General features: G+C 39.4%; 1 protein-coding gene across 4 annotated transcripts in view; it reads left to right on the top strand.

Moving 5' to 3' along the window:
* The window catches only part of LOC124154353, a 61,813-nt gene that overhangs the window by 22,520 nt on the left and 20,361 nt on the right, over positions 1-18,932 (top strand). For 3 of the 4 annotated variants that reach the window (XM_046528031.1, XM_046528030.1, XM_046528029.1), the window contains one exon: positions 1,165-1,316. In XM_046528031.1, coding sequence (XP_046383987.1) covers positions 1,165-1,316 — 152 coding nt within the window. Of the gene's footprint in view, positions 1-1,164; positions 1,317-18,932 lie in introns of those variants that run through there. The other variant, XM_046528028.1, reaches the window with a different exon arrangement.

Raw genomic sequence — 18,932 nt, 5'->3', positions numbered from 1 at the left:
TTTTAAGCATTTTTTGTCCATTAAAATGGGGTCGAAACTCTTTAGATACTGAGCTATGTCATCAAAAACCTTTTTTGAATGCTCTTTTCAAATCTTATGAAATCGGTTTTTCTTGAGTATCAAGCCTTTTCGACATTTTATTTAATCCTCTGCATTTTTAAGAACATAAAATGATTAAAAAATAAAATAAAAATGCTTTGTTCTATTCCGCACTTTATCTAAAATACTACGACCCGGGTTTTTGCATATCATGCTGTCATCAGGTGGTAGAAACCCGCGTCGTACTATTTTAAATAAAGTGTGGAATAGAACAAAGCATTTATATTTTATTTTATGGTGAAGCAGTTCCTCAAAGTAACGCCGGAGACCGTGTCTTATATTAAAATAATTAAGATTAAACATAAATGTGCGATTATAATTGCCTGAAGCAATTTTAAAATAGTTGAGATTGTGCCATCGTATTGTTGATACCCTCTACAATCTCTCTTATAATTCAGCGCAAAGATTTATTGGATATTAGCTTCTCGGGTGTCAAACCGGGACAGGGTATGCATAGTGTATTCCGACGTTTTGTTGAGAGACTTCCCCAACATTCTCAGCACTGATTATGATTCATTATTCATCATCATCAGCCCTGATGATACTGGAAAAGTCTCACAACGATATCTCGGCCTACACCATGCACCCGATCGGAAACCCGATAAGCATTCACCCATGCTATTCACCGGGAAAAGCTCAGATTCTTCAAATATTAATCGTTTCCGAAAATTATAGTAATATATTTTATTCTAACCTTAATTACAATTTCCAGCAAAAATACAAAGTATTGAAAAAATGTCGCAAAAAATTGATACCCAAGAAAAAGCGTATTCACGGCAACTGCGATGCGACCAAAAAAAGTTTGCATCGCCATCGCTCAGTAACTAAGGAGTTCCAACCCCAGGTTTAGGTACTGGAAAAAAAAGCTTAACATTTCCTCCCCTACCATCTCCTGAAGAATTATCGATTCCCTCTAAAACCACCCTTTATGTCTCTTAGATACACGAAGTAAAATCAATATAAGTCAGTTCCGTACTGACTGAGGTTTAAATGATCCACAATATGTGAAAACGTCTGAGAAAAATTCTTCAGTACCGAATTTCAATGTCTCCTCTCCTCCCACAGCCGTCAAGACATCATTGTTGATTGCCTGAGAGAGCGTTCGGATAACTTAACGCGAACATTTGACAACGCCACAGACACAGGAGTTTTTATGAGGGATATGCTGACGAGGCTGGTATCCTTTGCATGCGACAATGACGCAGAGATGCTCAGAGGTAATAATAATCTAAAAATAATAATATTTAATGCCATGCTGATTGTGCAAGTTAAAAATAAGACAGTCATATAAAAAACTACACACAATAATTACATACAAAGGAAGAAAACAAGTAATAAAATGAATACTACAAAAATTAATCACTAAAAAACTCATCAACGCTGCGTTAGTGATTATGAATAAGCAGTTTTAAATCCTCCTAATTTATTTTAAGGTATTTTGGCAGGCTAAACGTTGAAGTGAAACTTCAATCTTATTGTTGATCATGGAGGCCTAATGGTGAGGACCTTTCTTGCTTATATTTAAAGGCTGATTAGCCACATAAACACTACCACGTGTCTCATGGCTACGTATAGCAGCATTGAATAGAAACAGTTGTCGATTACTTCTGACAAGCATAGAACAATTCAGAATATTAATACATGGCAGAGTATTATGACCTTCTTAAATCCTTATTAAAACCCTTAGCATTGATTTAACAGCCCTCTTTGGCATATAAAATGCCTTAGTAATTTCATTTCCAATACAACCGGACTTCCACATGAAAAATATTTAGCACTACCTATATCATAAGTAAATAGATTAGGAGCCAGATATGGTTAAAATACTTAGAAGAATAAATGGACTAAATTAGGTGCATAAATTTTGAAAATTTGGAATAAATTGTAATTATTAAGAATTCAAGTCAAAATCGGGAATTCCAGGCATCGGGCTAAAGGGAAAATACCAGCATACATTATATAAGCACGAATAGAGAATTTTAGACCCGCAAAATGAAGTTATTCTGAGATATTCACCAAAAAAAATTCATTATTATTATTGTTATTTTTCAAGATGTCACACTGTGGCCATACTTAATGCCCGTAACTCTTATTCCAAATTAGCAGTTCAATGAACGGAAAATTTTAGTCTTTTCTTTCCACATTGTATCCTTAATGATGTTATTAATAGAACTATAGATGTTTGATATTCGCGCCCTGTAGTGGATTTTCTTTTATGGTCTAAAGAGGGTAGTAAGGGATTTGCCACTAACCGCGACACCTGTCGGAATATTTTTTCGTTATCTAATGCCTTCCTCGGCCCATGAGGCTACGAATTCGGCCTCACTCACTGACGCACCGGCTAACGGGCATCATCGTAATATTCAAGACGCCTGACCGTGGAGCCTACAGCCTGGCGGCCTGGAGTAAGTCACTCAGTGCTTCCCTGGAGGCTAGTTATCTTTTTCCATACAGTCCACTTTGTGTTTTAATTATGACATGTCCGGCAATTCTGTAGGTCTCTCGGATTCCGGCCACTAGAGTGTTTTCGTATTATTTTTATTGCCTAAATCAAAAGAATATTAATCCTGGAGTACATATTTCACGCCTTTAGCTTTTAAAATGACGATATCTATTTTTCTCGATAAAATGAAAAGTGAAAATTTTCAAGAGCGCGAAAACGCGACGGCTAAGTATGAATGCTGGGAAAAGCCGGTGTGACGTCTGGTTGCTGCTGTGTGAGGCTACCTTGGTGCGAGGCCACGAACGCCGCTACGATGCAGGCTGCTTGCTGGCGAGTATTGCGAAAGTGTATAGTACTCTGCTAGCAGGTAGCACTTGCATTAAATAAGGGTTATTAGTACCCTATCAAACGAAGAAAATTTTTCCATCATAGGCAATTTCAATAGGTGATTATTAAGAAATGTTTGAGCTCTGTGATACATGCATGCAATGGTAAAATCAGAGGTAGTAAAACTCCTGACTACTTGTCTAGGTGCCTGTGACTTCACGTGGAGTGGCATCGCATGGGCGCCCAACAGATCTTATTTCAAAGAGGTTAACATTGACCATTGCCATTCGTCTGAACTGGGATTTCCAAAACCAAATAATTTGTGTATTATGAATACACTTATGGTGGGTAACGAATCGCAATGAATGCCTTTCGTTTTCTTTGATGAAGGAAACTACCCTTTTTCGGACGTAACGGGATACAATAGCTATGGGTCAAATTCATTTTATGAATGCTTGCGTGATTTTAATAAGAACCAGGACTGACTGATGCAGCGACGTGTAGAAGAGTCATGAGAATGCTTGAACTTTCATAAGAAGATTTTTAATCCGGGGTTTTTCATTTCGATTTATCCGGGTTTAAATGAAACATTTTGCTAATATATCTAGCCTCTCCTCATTCCCTCACGTTGAAATTTCTTTATTTATTCGGTTTTCAGTAATCTATATATAGTATTGAATGCGGTTTACCTACTCCTTTTCTTTCTTTCTTCATCGTATGCTATATAAAATGGTGGAATTTTGAGCCAATGTGGAATGAATCAGCTCCTTCTCGAGTTAAGTATTTTAAAAAAATTGTCTTCCACCGATGTCAGGCATAAGACCTTACTTTAAGAGAGTGGTAATACCACAAGCTTGCGGATTGATTGTGAGAAGATTCCAATGATCATCTTGGTCGATAATTTAGTATCTGATACAACTCCTATTTGAAGTATGGAGTAATTGAAAAAAATGAACCATAATACTGACCTGACATAAGATAATGACCTGAAAAGGTTGAAACCGGTCGAGACTTTATTAAATAGTGTGTGGAATACAACGGAGATTACTCGCAGCTTGGCTTTCGGGTTGTCCTCCGCGTCAATTCATTTTCGCTATGACAGTTTCGTCGGCATTGCTGCGGGCGTCTTCAGGCTTGAAGTGTCGGTTGCAAGTTTTCTCCCGTCTTACATAATCCTTCGTTTTGGGCAGGTGCCTGTTAACTGTTCGATTTAAGGACGAGTTTCATCGAGGAGTTGGAGAAAGATTAGCTATCCTCCCTTTTGAAATTAGGTGTTTTTTGTCTACTTAGATAGCCTCTCGCATGAGTCGTTGATAGTAATACTTCTCTTTAGGAATGAGTAAAGCATTTTCGAAGCCTTTTGCGTTTGTCCTTCCCATACATGCTCGACGAAGGCGGATAGGTGATATTGTCTATTCTTGGTGGCCCTTGGATGTTCCTTCATTTTGCATTTTAAAGCTCGTAATGTGAGGGCCAATGATAGAGTCTGGGGAATGAAAAGGAAAGTATGTATTTTTCCGCCAATTTATATCCGCGGTACAACTATTTTCGACGAGGCGGCATCTTCATCAGGTACATTCATCATCATTAGGTGCCTGAAGAAGACGCCGTTGCGTCGATACTAGTTGTAACGCGAGATAAAATTGGTGGATAAATACAATTTTATTTTCATATCATAGAATGAACTTCCACAAAGTTGAGCAGAATCAGAGGCGAAGGGCGGGGGGGGGGGGGGAGTTAGTGGGATAAACCCCCCTCCTAGAGCTCAGAGAAGTTTTTATGTTTAATCCATTTTACTTAATTGAATTGATATTAATATAGAATAGTGAACGAAATAGTAAAATATCCCTCAGAAAGCCGTAAAACTCACCATTTTGAACCATTTATCTTCAAATTGCTCAATTTATTAATCTCGCACCTAACGCTTATCCTGGTGGGTATACCATACCTCCACGCACCTTGGTATTAGTTGCACCCAATCCCCCCAGCCTTCATTCCTACCTGCGCCCCTGAGTGGAGTACTATAGAGAATATAATTTGGGACTTGATCACCTATTGCGACATAAGAACATCGAAACTAATAATATTGCCTCACTGGTTGACGTGAGGGAGTAATATTTTGGATATCGAATCCACAATATTTATCCATTTGAGATCGATGTAATCTTATCATATTTATCCTGCGTGTGACGTCGTCCATAATATCATCCAGTCATAATTTCAGCTATGATTTGGTGCTTTCCCTGCGAATAGATTCCGTGAAGTGTTCTCGGGATCGCCACCGTGTCAGCAACTGCATTACAGCCGACGTTTCGATGTCCGACTCGGCCATAATCCTCAGGGCTATTGAGTGAAAACTAACGCTAATAGGCCATGGGACGATGGCCGAGTTGGACATCGAAACGTCGGCAGAAATGCATTTGATGACACGGTGGCGATCCAGGGTACTTCAGTTCACGCATTCACGCATTTCAGTTATGATTTTCTTTGACTGGGGAAAGCACGAATATTAAAAGAGGATCCTCATGTCGTCCTCTAAATATGTTGTCGCCAAGGAGGTTGTAGGTAAATATACTGGAGGGGGAACCACTGGTTTCGAGCGTGTAGCAAAGTGTGGCAGGAATGGTGGTAATTGGGTAGGATAGCCACGCCCACTTTAACCAAAACATTGATAATCCCTTAAGAGTAAATGCTAACTATTTGGTGAAATATTCGGTTATTACGCTAAAATAAACTATCGCAAACGAACACAGTAAACCTTTTTTCTGTCATTACGGGATGGCTTCGTGAAAATATGCCTGGAATATATTTTCCCAGGGAAAAATTATTGTCAATCATCACGGTTCCGCTGTGCAACTAGCTTAGCCGAAAATAACATTTTACAAGCGTAAAAATTCCATTCCCCTGCACTAATATAACTTCCCCTTTTCTTGGATTTCCTGAAGAAAATTTCTTTAAAAAATTTAGCTTTGAGGTAAATTTACTTTTGCTTACAGGGGGGGGGAAGGGCAGCTTCCCCCTACTGGACCTTCCCCCGCTGGGTACGCCCATGATGATGTGATCTGTCAAATTTGTTATTTTTCAATGCTGTTCCTCGCAATGACAAACTTTGTACTGCAAAATATTGGATGAAAGGGGATCGCGTTACACACACCACAGAGCCGCGGAAATTTTTGAAAACAGATTAAAATGTGTCCGCAGTGGCAACATACATCAGCCTTTTACGGAATGACATTGAACCTCCTCTATGCAGACCCCTTGTGGAAATATTGCGTAAACCATCATTCTCTATATCACTCCGTCATTTAAGGCTTCCTTATCGTTGTCGTACTTTGATTCACTGCTGCTTATTCCACGTAAGTGTCCAATGATGGCAAACTCAATGGAAAAAAATGATGGATATAGGGAATATGATGGCATCTGAAAATGATTACGTCCGAGAGCCATAATATGTGCCGTCTATTGCGGCATCCCTGAACAAGTTAATGAATATTGGTCGCGTCATTCTGGCTTAATTAAGCGTGGATAGAGATTTAAAGTGGCACCAATTGAATACTTCAAAACTTGAAAAATAATTAGCAAAGAACTTTGGGCCATTAAAAAAAAATAACGCGCAGTGGATGTCATTACAAATAATGAAATTCAGCGGAATATATAATCTATAGAGATCAACGGGTGAATAAGGGTAAAATATTATAATGCAATACAATTAGATATCCAACCACGTCATCAAATTTTAATGCATTCCAAAGTACATCCAATGAAACATAATTTGGTGTTTGGCATGCCATGGTGACGTTGTGACGATGCTTTTGGTGACATGCATCATATGTAGAACAATATGGCCATGCAGGGAAAAATCACATTTACACACAAAATTCAAAAATCAGGAAAATGAAAGCATTCGAGAAATATTTTTTGAGCTAGTAGAGCTCATCATGAATGACCTGCTGCTCTTACAAACTTTATTAATGCCATGGTTTGATCAGGGATCGTGGCAACTAAAATTTTTCATTCTACATAGAGTATAATTTCGAACTTGATCACCTATTGCTACATGATGACTGTGAAACTATTAATATTGTCTCACAGGTTGACGACATTGAATATCTTTTTTGGCATCTATTCCATAAAATTGATCCAATTGAGATACTTCTAATTTTAACATATTTAACTCGCGCGTGATGTCATCCAGTTCGCTGCGAAGTGGCATCCATACACTTTGGAGTGGAATATTTGGGTTAGATATTTTCTGCAGCCCTTCATTGTATGCCGTTATCATAGATATCCTCTTTTTCTCGAGAATTTTCAAATCGCGATCCATTTCTTCGTACTTTTGCAGATAGGCAGCCATATCTGCTGTATCTCTCCGCTGTCTTCCTCGTGGCTGAGTTTCATCAGCTACTTTTCCTTCCAGATGTTCAGTTCTGCGTTGGTAGCGGTTTGTTTCCTCCATGGATGGTATGTTGTGTTTACGGCAATGGGTGCGGGAATGATTTGTTCTTTCTTCTCCTTCCCATGCATCGCCGTAATCCTTACGAGTTGCCTGCGATGAAAAAGGAAGCGTTCGTTATGGATAATGTTTAGCTGATATCTAAAGTGGTCAACAGCGTAGAAAGGGGGGCACTGGGGGACAGTCATTCCCTAAGACAATTCATTTAAGCAGATAAATATTAACGTAAAAAACAAATTTATTCTACTCCACCAATATGGTTTAGCCAAACAACTTCCCGACGACCGATTAAACGTGCAATTTTAAGTGTCAAAATAGCATAAATTGAGATTACTAGAGACAAATGTCTTCATATATTCCCGAGAGGGGAGTTCAACGCCCCTGGTCCTCCCTGTACGTGGCCCTCGAACTCATCATTTTGGCTACGCCTTTTAATGTGCTTTTAGAAATAAGTTTTGAATGGGGTCATTCAAATGTTTTTGTGATGTATTTTCTTTTTATGTGGAGCATTCTCACAAAAATTGGAAATTTAATAAAAGAACAATAGTTATTCATGGCCTATGATTAGAAGAAGGTAAAGACTTATATGACATGGGAAAGACTTATAAGACATGGGAAAGACTTATAGAAGTGGAGAGCATTGTTCGTGATCAACCGCGGCATCTAGATTTTCACCGTTTCAATATCGGCCTCAAGAACAGAAATCGATTCTCGCTCTTGTGCATATTTAGTATGTAACTCAGAGGAAACAAACCCTTTACCCTCGGCAAAGGTATTTTAATATAATTTGAATTATGTACTTACATTTTGGGATGAATGCATTTGGTAGTAAGAGTGGCAGGAACACTTGTATCCAGGTGAAGTCTGGCCGAAGTATTGGCGGGAAGGGGTCGTCTGTTGCGGGTGGAGCTCTTCATGCTCCTGTCGCCCCATTTCGTTGATGATTGTCTCCGTCAACCTGTGTAGTAGGGCCCCTCTTATTATTAGGGGGTCGGGCTGTTCCCACAGCCATTCATTTTCTGGCTCCTCCCTCATATCCTCGTAAACGCTTTCCAGGAGTATCTCAACTTCCACAATTGCCTCGCCTCTCCAAGCCCGGTCCACCAGCTCCAAGAGGTAATCCAACGGCATTTCTGAGATTCCCAGATTTCCTGGGGGTCGCCTTGGTGGTGGTGGATCAGTTGCAAACCTGACACCAGGCATCGCACCTTTCCGTTGTTCCCGTTCTTCTGTGAGTCCATGTTGGCATGGATGCCTGAAGTCATTTTCAGCTTTGAAGCGACTATTCTTCGCGTCCAATCCGTGAGTACAGAATCTCATCTGCTCAGATGGCTCATAAGTATCTTGGAAGGCTCTACGTGATTGCGATGGAACGTAGTTTTCGTTCATAAAGGCACCTTCGTTGTGAAGATGAGGGTTCTTGCGATCCATTCTGTTGGTCCTATATTCCATCCGCTGAGTCGGCTCAAGAGTATGGTAGGAGGCTCTGGTTTTTTGTGATGGAATGAAGTTTTTATTTATATAATCACCTTCGGTATGTTGACATGGTTTCTCGCGGTCCATTCCATTGTCCCAATTCTTTCTATCGTATTCAGCCAACTTATGAGGAAGGTTGTTGGCGTCGACGGGTTCTGATGGGATATAAATTGGCTTAAATGAATCACCTTCACCATGGCCGAAAGCGTCATTGCATCCCGTTTTAATGTTATGGCAAAATATTTGTTTCCTAGGCGGCATAAGAGAATATTCGAAGTCATGAAATGTCTCTGGTGAGAAGTGATGTGCTTTAATACCGTTACCGTTCCCATGAAAGAAATGATTCTCGACTCCAGAGTCATATTTCCTTCCAATTATTTTACTCTCAGATGGATGATCTTGATAGTTTCCGTAATAAGTGCCGTCATTTGCAACATCGCCCGTAAGGTTCCCATTTTTGTGAGCCTTTCCCTTTGCCAAAGTTTCTGGATGGTCTTGAACACGTTCTCTTTTGGCAAAATTTGCTCCATCACCTTCGGCATCTGGACGAACGTTGGTGTTACCACTCCTATTTTCGTGTCCTTCTCTATCCTTCTCATCCGGCATGGGAAGACGGTTTTTGTCACCAGACGAGCTTTCACTAGCGACGACAGGAGTTTGTGTCACAATCACAGGTTTGTGTACAATCACAGGTTGACAAGAGTGAATATCTTTTTTGACATCTATTTCATAATATTGATCCAATTTAGATACTTCTAATTTTAACATATTTATCTCGCGCGTGATGTCATCCAGTTCGCTGCGAAGTGGCATCCATACACTTTGGAGTGGAATATTTGGGTTGGATATTTTCTGCAGCCCTTCATTGTATGCCGTTATCATAGATTTCCTCTTCTTCTCGAGAATTCTCAAATCGCGATCCATTTCTTCGTACTTTTGCAGATAGGCAGCCATATCTGCTGAATCTCTCCGCTGTCTTCCTCGCGGCTGAGTTTCATCAGCTACTTTTCCTTCCAGATGTTCAGTTCTGCGTTGGGAGTGGTTTGTTTCCTCCATGGATGGTATGATGTGTTTACGGCAATGGGTGCGGGAATGATTTGTTCTTTCTTCTCCTTCCCATGCATCGCCGTCATCCTTACGAGTCGTCTGCGATGAAAAAGGAAGCGTTCGTTATGGATAATGTTGAGCTGATATCTAAAGTGGTCAACAGCGTAGAAAGGGGGGCACTGGGGGACAGTCATTCCCTAAGACAATTCATTTAAGCAGAAAAATATTAACGTAAAAAAACAAATTTATTCTACTCCACCAATATGGTTTAGCCAAACAACTTCCCGACGACCGATTAAACGTGCAATTTTAAGTGTCAAAATAGCATAAAATGAGATTACTAGAGACAAATGTCTTCATATATTCCCGAGAGGGGAGTTCAACGCCCCTGGTCCTCCCTGTACGTGGCCCTCGAACTCATCATTTTGGCTACGCCTTTTAATGTGCTTTTAGAAATAAGTTTTGAATGGGGTCATTCAAATGTTTTTGTGATGTATTTTCTTTTTATGTGGAGCATTCTCACAAAAATTGGAAATTTAATAAAAGAACAATAGTTATTCATGGCCTATGATTAGAAGAAGGTAAAGACTTATATGACATGGGAAAGACTTATAAGACATGGGAAAGACTTATAGAAGTGGAGAGCATTGTTCGTGATCAACCGCGGCATCTAGATTTTCACCGTTTCAATATCGGCCTCAAGAACAGAAATCGATTCTCGCTCTTGTGCATATTTAGTATGTAACTCAGAGGAAACAAACCCTTTACCCTCGGCAAAGGTATTTTAATATAATTTGAATTATGTACTTACATTTTGGGATGAATGCATTTGGTAGTAAGAGTGGCAGGAACACTTGTATCCAGGTGAAGTCTGGCCGAAGTATTGGCGGGAAGGGGTCGTCTGTTGCGGGTGGAGCTCTTCATGCTCCTGTCGCCCCATTTCGTTGATGATTGTCTCCGTCAACCTGTGTAGTAGGGCCCCTCTTATTATTAGGGGGTCGGGCTGTTCCCACAGCCATTCATTTTCTGGCTCCTCCCTCATATCCTCGTAAACGCTTTCCAGGAGTATCTCAACTTCCACAATTGCCTCGCCTCTCCAAGCCCGGTCCACCAGCTCCAAGAGGTAATCCAACGGCATTTCTGAGATTCCCAGATTTCCTGGGGGTCGCCTTGGTGGTGGTGGATCAGTTGCGAACCTGACACCAGGCATCGCACCTTTCCGTTGTTCCCGTTCTTCTGTGAGTCCATGTTGGCATGGATGCCTGAAGTCATTTTCAGCTTTGAAGCGACTATTCTTCGCGTCCAATCCGTGAGAACAGAATCTCATCTGCTCAGATGGCTCATAAGTATCTTGGAAGGCTCTACGTGATTGCGATGGAACGTAGTTTTCGTTCATAAAGGCACCTTCGTTGTGAAGATGAGGGTTCTTGCGATCCATTCTGTGGGTCCTATATTCCATCCGCTGAGTCGGCTCAAGAGTATGGTAGGAGGCTCTGGTTTTTTGTGATGGAATGAAGTTTTTATTTATATAATCACCTTCGGTATGTTGACATGGTTTCTCGCGGTCCATTCCATTGTCCCATTTCTTTCTATCGTATTCAGCCAACTTATGAGGAAGGTTGTTGGCGTCGACGGGTTCTGATGGGATATAAATTGGCTTTAATGAATCACCTTCACCATGGCCGAAAGCGTCATTGCATCCCGTTTTAATGTTATGGCAAAATATTTGTTTCCTAGGCGGCATAAGAGAATATTCGAAGTCATGAAATGGCTCTGGTGAGTAGTGATGTGCTTTAATACCGTTACCGTTCCCATGAAAGAAATGATTCTCGACTCCAGAGTCATATTTCCTTCCAATTATTTTACTCTCAGATGGATGATCTTCATTTTTTCCGTAATAAGTGCCGTCATTTGCAACATCGCCCGTAAGGTTCCCATTTTTGTGAGCCTTTCCCTTTGCTAAAGTTTCTGGATGGTCTTGAACACGTTCTCTTTTGGCAGAATTTGCTCCATCACCTTCGGTATCTGGACGAACGTTGGTGTTACCACTCCTTTTTTCGTGTCCTTCTCTATCCTTCTCATCTGGCATGGGAAGACGGTTTTTGTCACCAGACGAGCTTTCACTAGCGACGACAGGAGTTTGTGTCACTGGATGGTCTTGAACACGTTCTCCTTTGGCCGAATTTGCACCATCACCTTCCGCTTCGGTGAGTTCTGAGCACAACGCGTCGCTCAGGTCTTCTTCAACGTCTTCCGCGGCCAGCAATTTCTCCTCTTTGTCGTCGAAGTTCATTTCCGAGCACGGAGGCATTGGCTCCCCTGGCCTTGGGGGATTCGTCAGCTTGTGTTTCCCCGTGAGAGTTCCGGATGCCATGTCATTGAGGAGAACGGACAGGTGAATGTTTCGCCTCTCCTTTTCGTCCAGGGTCTTGGGAGTCACTCCGACTAGATAAATCAACCATTTTTCAGCCTGGTTGCGAAGCTCGTTTGGAGTTTTAATCAAATATGGTTGAATGTGCTCCAGGTGGACGATGTACTCTTGATCCAGCCTCTCCTCCAGGCTGTTTCCCATCACACTTCCAGAGATGCTCGATGCACATCTCTTTAAAATCCGTTCCATGATGTACGTGGCGGAAAATATGGATGGCGAGATATGCTGTTTTGTATCAACTCCAAATTCACCGAATGGAATCGATTGTGAGATTCAACTGCAGGATATAAATGGAATCTCGTATTTGCACGTGTTCTTTTCGAACTCTGCCGCCCGAAGACGGAACTCCGCCGGCTGTTGCTGACTGCAAACGCCTGCAAGATGACTATATTCTTCTTCTGCTACTCAAGTGATTGATGTATTACTCACTGTAGCTGTTTGATACTGTAAACAGTGCGTTGAAACTTCGTTTATAACACCACAATATGCTAACGCATCCGCTCTCTATCGCTTGGAAAATCCAATTGATAAAATGTCACCGTACGGCTACGTTTTGTGGTTTCCAAGGTAAACGAAAGTATTGTTGCCGCGCCAGATATGCCGTCTGCTGGCGTGCGGCAGATAATTCGCCAAGTTCTATTCCCTATGCTAAATTCCATTGTAATGAAGTGACTAGGTGGCTGTGGCTGAGCTCTGTCCACGAAGAGGAGGGTGGATAAAATATTTGTTTGTTTTAAGGATAATCATGTTGTGCGAGTGGTAAATACCATTTAAGATCACCATATTTTTACGCCAATTACTGATTTTGAAGAATGTTGCGCAGTGTCCAATGTTATTTTTTTTTATAATTATGGAATAAATGAGGTGAAATGTCCCTCTTTCTTTACGATTGTACGAGAAATCATTTTTGATGACAATATAAGTAATGAAAACATTATTTTACGTCACCGTGTATTTATTTATAGTCTAAAGGTATTAGCTGATTCGCCAAAAGCCGCACGTATTTATTATATAATTTGCCGGTGTTCTTCGGTGGATGAATAGTTCTTTTCTATTTTGTTGACTTTGTTGAAACTTCCACTGATTCTTTAATTATTTTACTAATTACTTCATACCACGCACAGTACAATATTATTGTACTTCAACTCAACACAGTAAATAGTAAACAGATTAGATCTCGTAGATACAATATTTAACTCTCTCTCTTAATTTTTTTCTTTAGAAACATAAGAAAATAAATTACATCATTCAGCACCATAAAACGTTTTTTGAAAATTATATCATAGAATTAATTCATATAATTATAACCATTATACAACAAAAATTAATCTTACATTTACGTTTTAGCAAAAATTAAAATTCCTTCAATTACTTGACAGTAATAAGTTTTTATGTGCATGAAACTTTATGCTATTGAGGGGCTTTTTTAAATTTATCAGCTAACTGATATTGTGTTGGACAGTAATTTAAAGTCAATACTTTTTGTGACACCTTTTCAGAAATGAAATGACATCTTACATCAATGTGCTTGCTTCGTCTATTAAGCTGTCCTTTCTCAATTAGTCGAATAGTGCTTTGATTATCCAGATGTAATCTTACACTTAATTCTTTACCAACCAATTCTTCAATAAATGTTTTTGCAACTTCCTTCACACACTCAGATGCTGCAATATTTTCTGCCTCTGTAGTGGAGAGAGCCACAATTGGTTGTTTACGTGACCACCAGGCTACTAGACCTCCACAGAACATCAGGACGTGTCCACTTGTGCTCTTCCTAGTCTTTAAGTCACCTGCATAGTCAGAGTCAGTATAAGCAGCCAGAGTCAAGTTTGATCTTCTTTTGTACCGAATACCCAGGTTCTCTGTAATCTTTAAATACTTGAATGTTCTTTTTACATTTTCAATGTCTGTTTTTGTTGGATTTTCTAGACCTCTGCTTTCATAGTTGACTGCAAAAGCCATGTCAGGTCTTGTTTTATTCGTCAAATATAAAAGACTACCAACCAATTCTCTGTAAGTAATCTTGAGAACACTTTAATCCCTTTCTTCGTGCTCATCAACTCTTTTCCCAATTTGAAAAGGTGTATCAGCTCCCTTGGTATTTTTCATCTCGAATTTATGTAATATATGATCTGTATACCCCTTCTGAGATAGGAAAATAGAGTCCTTAGTTTTTTTTTACCTCTATGCCAATTAAAACTTAAATCTTCAATTGCTTCTATCCATTTATCTTTTTCCTGTCCAGTTACAGCCTCATTATACGAAATTAAAGCCATTTTACATTGATATTCCTTCAAGTTATCTGGTGCTTTAAGTTTATTTCTGTCTCTATGATTGTAGTGTAATCCTTCATCTTCTTTTTCTCTTCCAGCTGTTACACCTTCTGTTTCTTGTACTATATCTTCTTCATCTTGATTTTCCACCTTTACTCTATTTATGTCCTTTTTAATTTCTCTCTCTTCCTTGCTGTTATTTTGAATTCCAGGAATGAAGACTGCATCTCTAACTACCTCAACTGTTCTTTTGTCCATAAAAAATACTCATACTCATTTTGAACAATCTTCATATCCCACAAACATCCCTTTTTTGCCTTTGGCATCCCACTTTTGTCTCTTCTGATATGGCCCATGAGCATAGACTATTGATCCAAAAACTCTGAGCTTTTCAAAATCTCCAAATGGTTTACCGATCCAAAACTCATAAGGAGTTTTGCCTTTTATTGAGGTTGTTCCAGTTCTATTGATCACATACACTGCAGTATGAACTGCTTCGGCCGTAAATTCTTTGCTCAGTTTCTTATTCAACATCATTGTTCTAGCTGATTCTACCAAAGTTCTCATCTCTCGTTCGGCTTTCCCATTTCGCTCAGGATTGTAGGGCACAGATTTTTGATGACAAATGCCTTCACCTTCAAAAATAGTTTTCTTGCTTCCTTATTTACAAACTCAGATCCATTGTCACTTCTAAAAATTTTACTCCCTTCTCCAGTCTGATTTTTTATTGCTTCGGCCGTAAATTCTTTGCTCAGTTTCTTATTCAACATCATTGTTCTAGCTGATTCTACCAAAGTTCTCATCTCTCGTTCGGCTTTCCCATTTCGCTCAGGATTGTAGGGCACAGATTTTTGATGACAAATGCCTTCACCTTCAAAAATAGTTTTCTTGCTTCCTTATTTACAAACTCAGATCCATTGTCACTTCTAAAAATTTTACTCCCTTCTCCAGTCTGATTTTTTACGTATTTTATAAAAACTTTCAGCTTTTCTTTCACTTCGCTTTTGTTTCTGAGAAAATATACTACTTTGAAGTGTGATAGGTCATCTTTCAATAACAGAAAATACTTGCTTCGTCCAATCGACTCTGTCTCCATCGGTCCACATAGGCCTGCATGTATTAATTCACATATGCTTTTAGAGCCTCTGCTGGTTGGAGTGAATTTTCTTTTTGCATATTTCCCTTCTACACAGGAATTGCGAAAATTGAGGTTGTTTTCTATAAATGGAATTTTATTTTCCTCCAAAACTCTTTCCACTAAGGTGAAGTTTTAATGGCAAAATCTATAATGCCACTCCTGCAAAGTTTCGGATTCCTTTGCCAAATATAACTCACCAGTTGATTGCTTGGTTGTTCGAAAATCCATTACGCACCATTTACCGGATCGAATATCTTGTGCACAGATTTTATTGTTCATGTTCTTCTTTACGCATTTCTTATCATCAGACTCCAGTTTGTATCCCTTATCAAGGGCTAGTCCCATAGAAAAAAGGTTAGTTTTAAGTTCAGGCACATACTAGATTTTTAAGGATTGTATGCATCCATTCTTCACCGTTGTTCGCCAGAAGTTTTATCGTCCCGCATCCAACCGCATCCAGCGTTGATACGTCTCCAATTTTTATTTTCTTGGGTTCGCTAATCTCTTGGTATTCCTTAAATATTCCAATTTCATTGCACATGTGTTCGCTGGCTCCGCTGTCTAAGTACCATATTTCTTAATTTACTCGTTCATTGAAAAATGCAGTAGAACTGATGAATGCATTTTTACTTGTTTTATCTTTCCTTTCTTCATCCTTCAGGAAACAGCATTGCTTGATGAAATGTCCCGGTCTCTTGCCTTGATCACACACTTTTTGATATTTCGATCTTTCTCGGAAATAACAATTCTTTTCTTCGTGATTATTTTTCTTTCAAATACTGCAAAGCAATGGTTTGCTATTACATTTATTTTGGTTCCTCGAGTATTTCGTTTCTGCTCTTAATGCTGAGTTCTGTATTACTTCATCGTTAGAGCTTTTAAATGTTTGTACCTCTGCCGCCAATTTCGCTATGAAGTTTTCAATTGTTCTTTCGTCTTTCGCGGTAGACTCCCACGCGGAGCTGAAGTTTTGATAATCAGCGGGCAGCACACTAAGTATCTTCGTTATTAACATGGTTTCATCAATATTTTGCTGCAGCATTTTAAGTTTATGAACTATTGATTGGATGTTGGAAATATTCGTCATTATGTCGGCACTCTTCCCGAAACGGAAATTGTAGAACTGTTGCAGTAAATGACACTTCTGTTGCTCCGTATCACGCTCGTATATATTCGTCAGGGCTTTAAACATATCATGGGCAGTAAAACAAGGCATAATATGCACCATTATCTTTTTAATAAACATATTCGAGAAATAACCGGTCAAGCTAATCGTAAAATGGGTTTTGTTAAAAGAATATTAGGAAAGTGCGACGACAAAGTGAGAGAAATTAGCTACTTTTCCCTCGTTAGACCACATTTGGAATACGCTGCCAGTGTTTGGGACCCTCATGAAAAAGGCTTAATAACAGAGTTAGAACGCGTGCAAAGAAGAGCTGCCAGGTATGTGAAAGGTCGTTACGATAGTCTTGTTAGTGTAACTGACCTCTTACATAAACTCGGATGGGAATCTCTGTCGGACCGTAGATTGAAAAATAGACTAAACCTTTTAGATAAATTCAAGAGCAGTGTCTTTTCTGACGAAGTTAACCATATCTTGCGGACGCCAACGTACTACGGAAGATCAGATCATATAAATAAAATAAGAGAGATAGATTGCAGAACAGACAGATTCCGAATGTCATTTTTTCCACGATCAATAAGAGATTATAACGGCAGCAATAGAACGCGTAAATAGATTGCATGACTTGTAATGTAGCCTACTAACCTATGTAAAACTTACTGCATGTTTCTGAATTTCTATTCTATATTCTATTTCTAACAGCATATAGTAGTATAGCTTGTTATTATACGGGACGTTTCTTGGACGGTGTGGTGTGCATGTGGGAGTCCAAATGCATGCTGGTGATTGATCACCCCCTGCCAAACACCCTAGAGGTGGCTCGCAGGGTAATTTGTAGATGTAGATGTATACTTCTGTGACTTGGCGTCCAACATCTTCCAGTGACGTACGTCTTTTTCATCTTTCACGTCAGTCAGACGTTGAATTCCGTCGACCACGTCCAGTAGGCCACTTGCTCGGAAGAATATTCGTATTTGGAACTTCCACAATTCAAAAGTTTCAGCTCCTTTTAGTATTTCAATGTTTGATAGATCTTCTGTCATTGTTTCCGAGTGCGTTATTTTTTTTGCAATATTCTGTTAGTGTTTTTTATTGCCAATATTGTCTTTTTTCTGTCTTCCATATTTTTACGTTTTCATTGAAATCCAAACGTTCGGTGGATATTGGTGCCTGGGTCCATGACCTGTTGAAACTTCCACTGATTCTTTAATTATTTTACTGATAACTTCACACAACGCACAGGACAATATTATTTTACTTTAACTCAACACAGTAAATAGTAAACAGATTAGATCTCTTAGATACAATATTTAACAGACTTCCCTCGTGCTTTTTAATGTTTGATGTCTACAGTGTAGCCGGAGATCCCGCGAACATCTTCTGGCCAGTCTTTGAGTTTGTCGCGGAAACATATGCTGGAATAGGGCTTACGGAATTATGAATCAAACTCCACTTCCTGTTTGAAGATTGGTTTTTAAAAATTAAATTTAATCAATTACATTAATGTCAGAGTTAGTAAGAAATTGTTCACCGCAATGTTATTTTGTCTTCTTTGGAATCTCTACACTGCTAATATGTGAAAAAATCTTTTCTTGGACTGTATCATGCACTGTTAAATAAAACGTTGCCCTTTTAGTTCTAATGCCCCGTGATTATTTTAAACGGATCTTGATGAATGAGAGCGAAAATGCTTTCAAAGCGATGGGGGATTCTAGCGGTGATGAAACGGTGGAAAGAATGCTGAGGTGAAGTTAGAGGGATGTGTGGAGAGAATTTCATGGTGAGCACTGGTATGAAGGGGCCGCAATAATTTGAAACAAAGTGCATTTTTTCAAAGGCCAAGGTAAAGGCAGTTATCTAAAAGAGAGAATTTTTAAGGAATGCAGAGCGAATAAAAACACGAGAGAAAATCCCGAATGTGTGAATGATGAAGAGTTGTAAGTATTATCGCAACTGTGAGGTAGCTACTCCTACGTATTTGCTTCATGAAGTCTCGGGTACTAAACTCAATCATATGCTACGTAACCAGATGACATTTTGAGCCAATGATTAATAAATCAGCTCCTCTTTATTTACGCACTTTTTTATTGCCCTTCGCCGGTTTCCTCTTTAAGACCTTACT

This window comes from Ischnura elegans, chromosome 2 (assembly GCF_921293095.1).
Source record: "Ischnura elegans chromosome 2, ioIscEleg1.1, whole genome shotgun sequence".
Classification (NCBI taxonomy): Eukaryota; Metazoa; Arthropoda; class Insecta; order Odonata; family Coenagrionidae; genus Ischnura; species Ischnura elegans.
The sequence above is the reverse complement of the archived record's forward strand: the minus strand, read 5'-3'. Positions and strand labels throughout refer to the sequence as shown.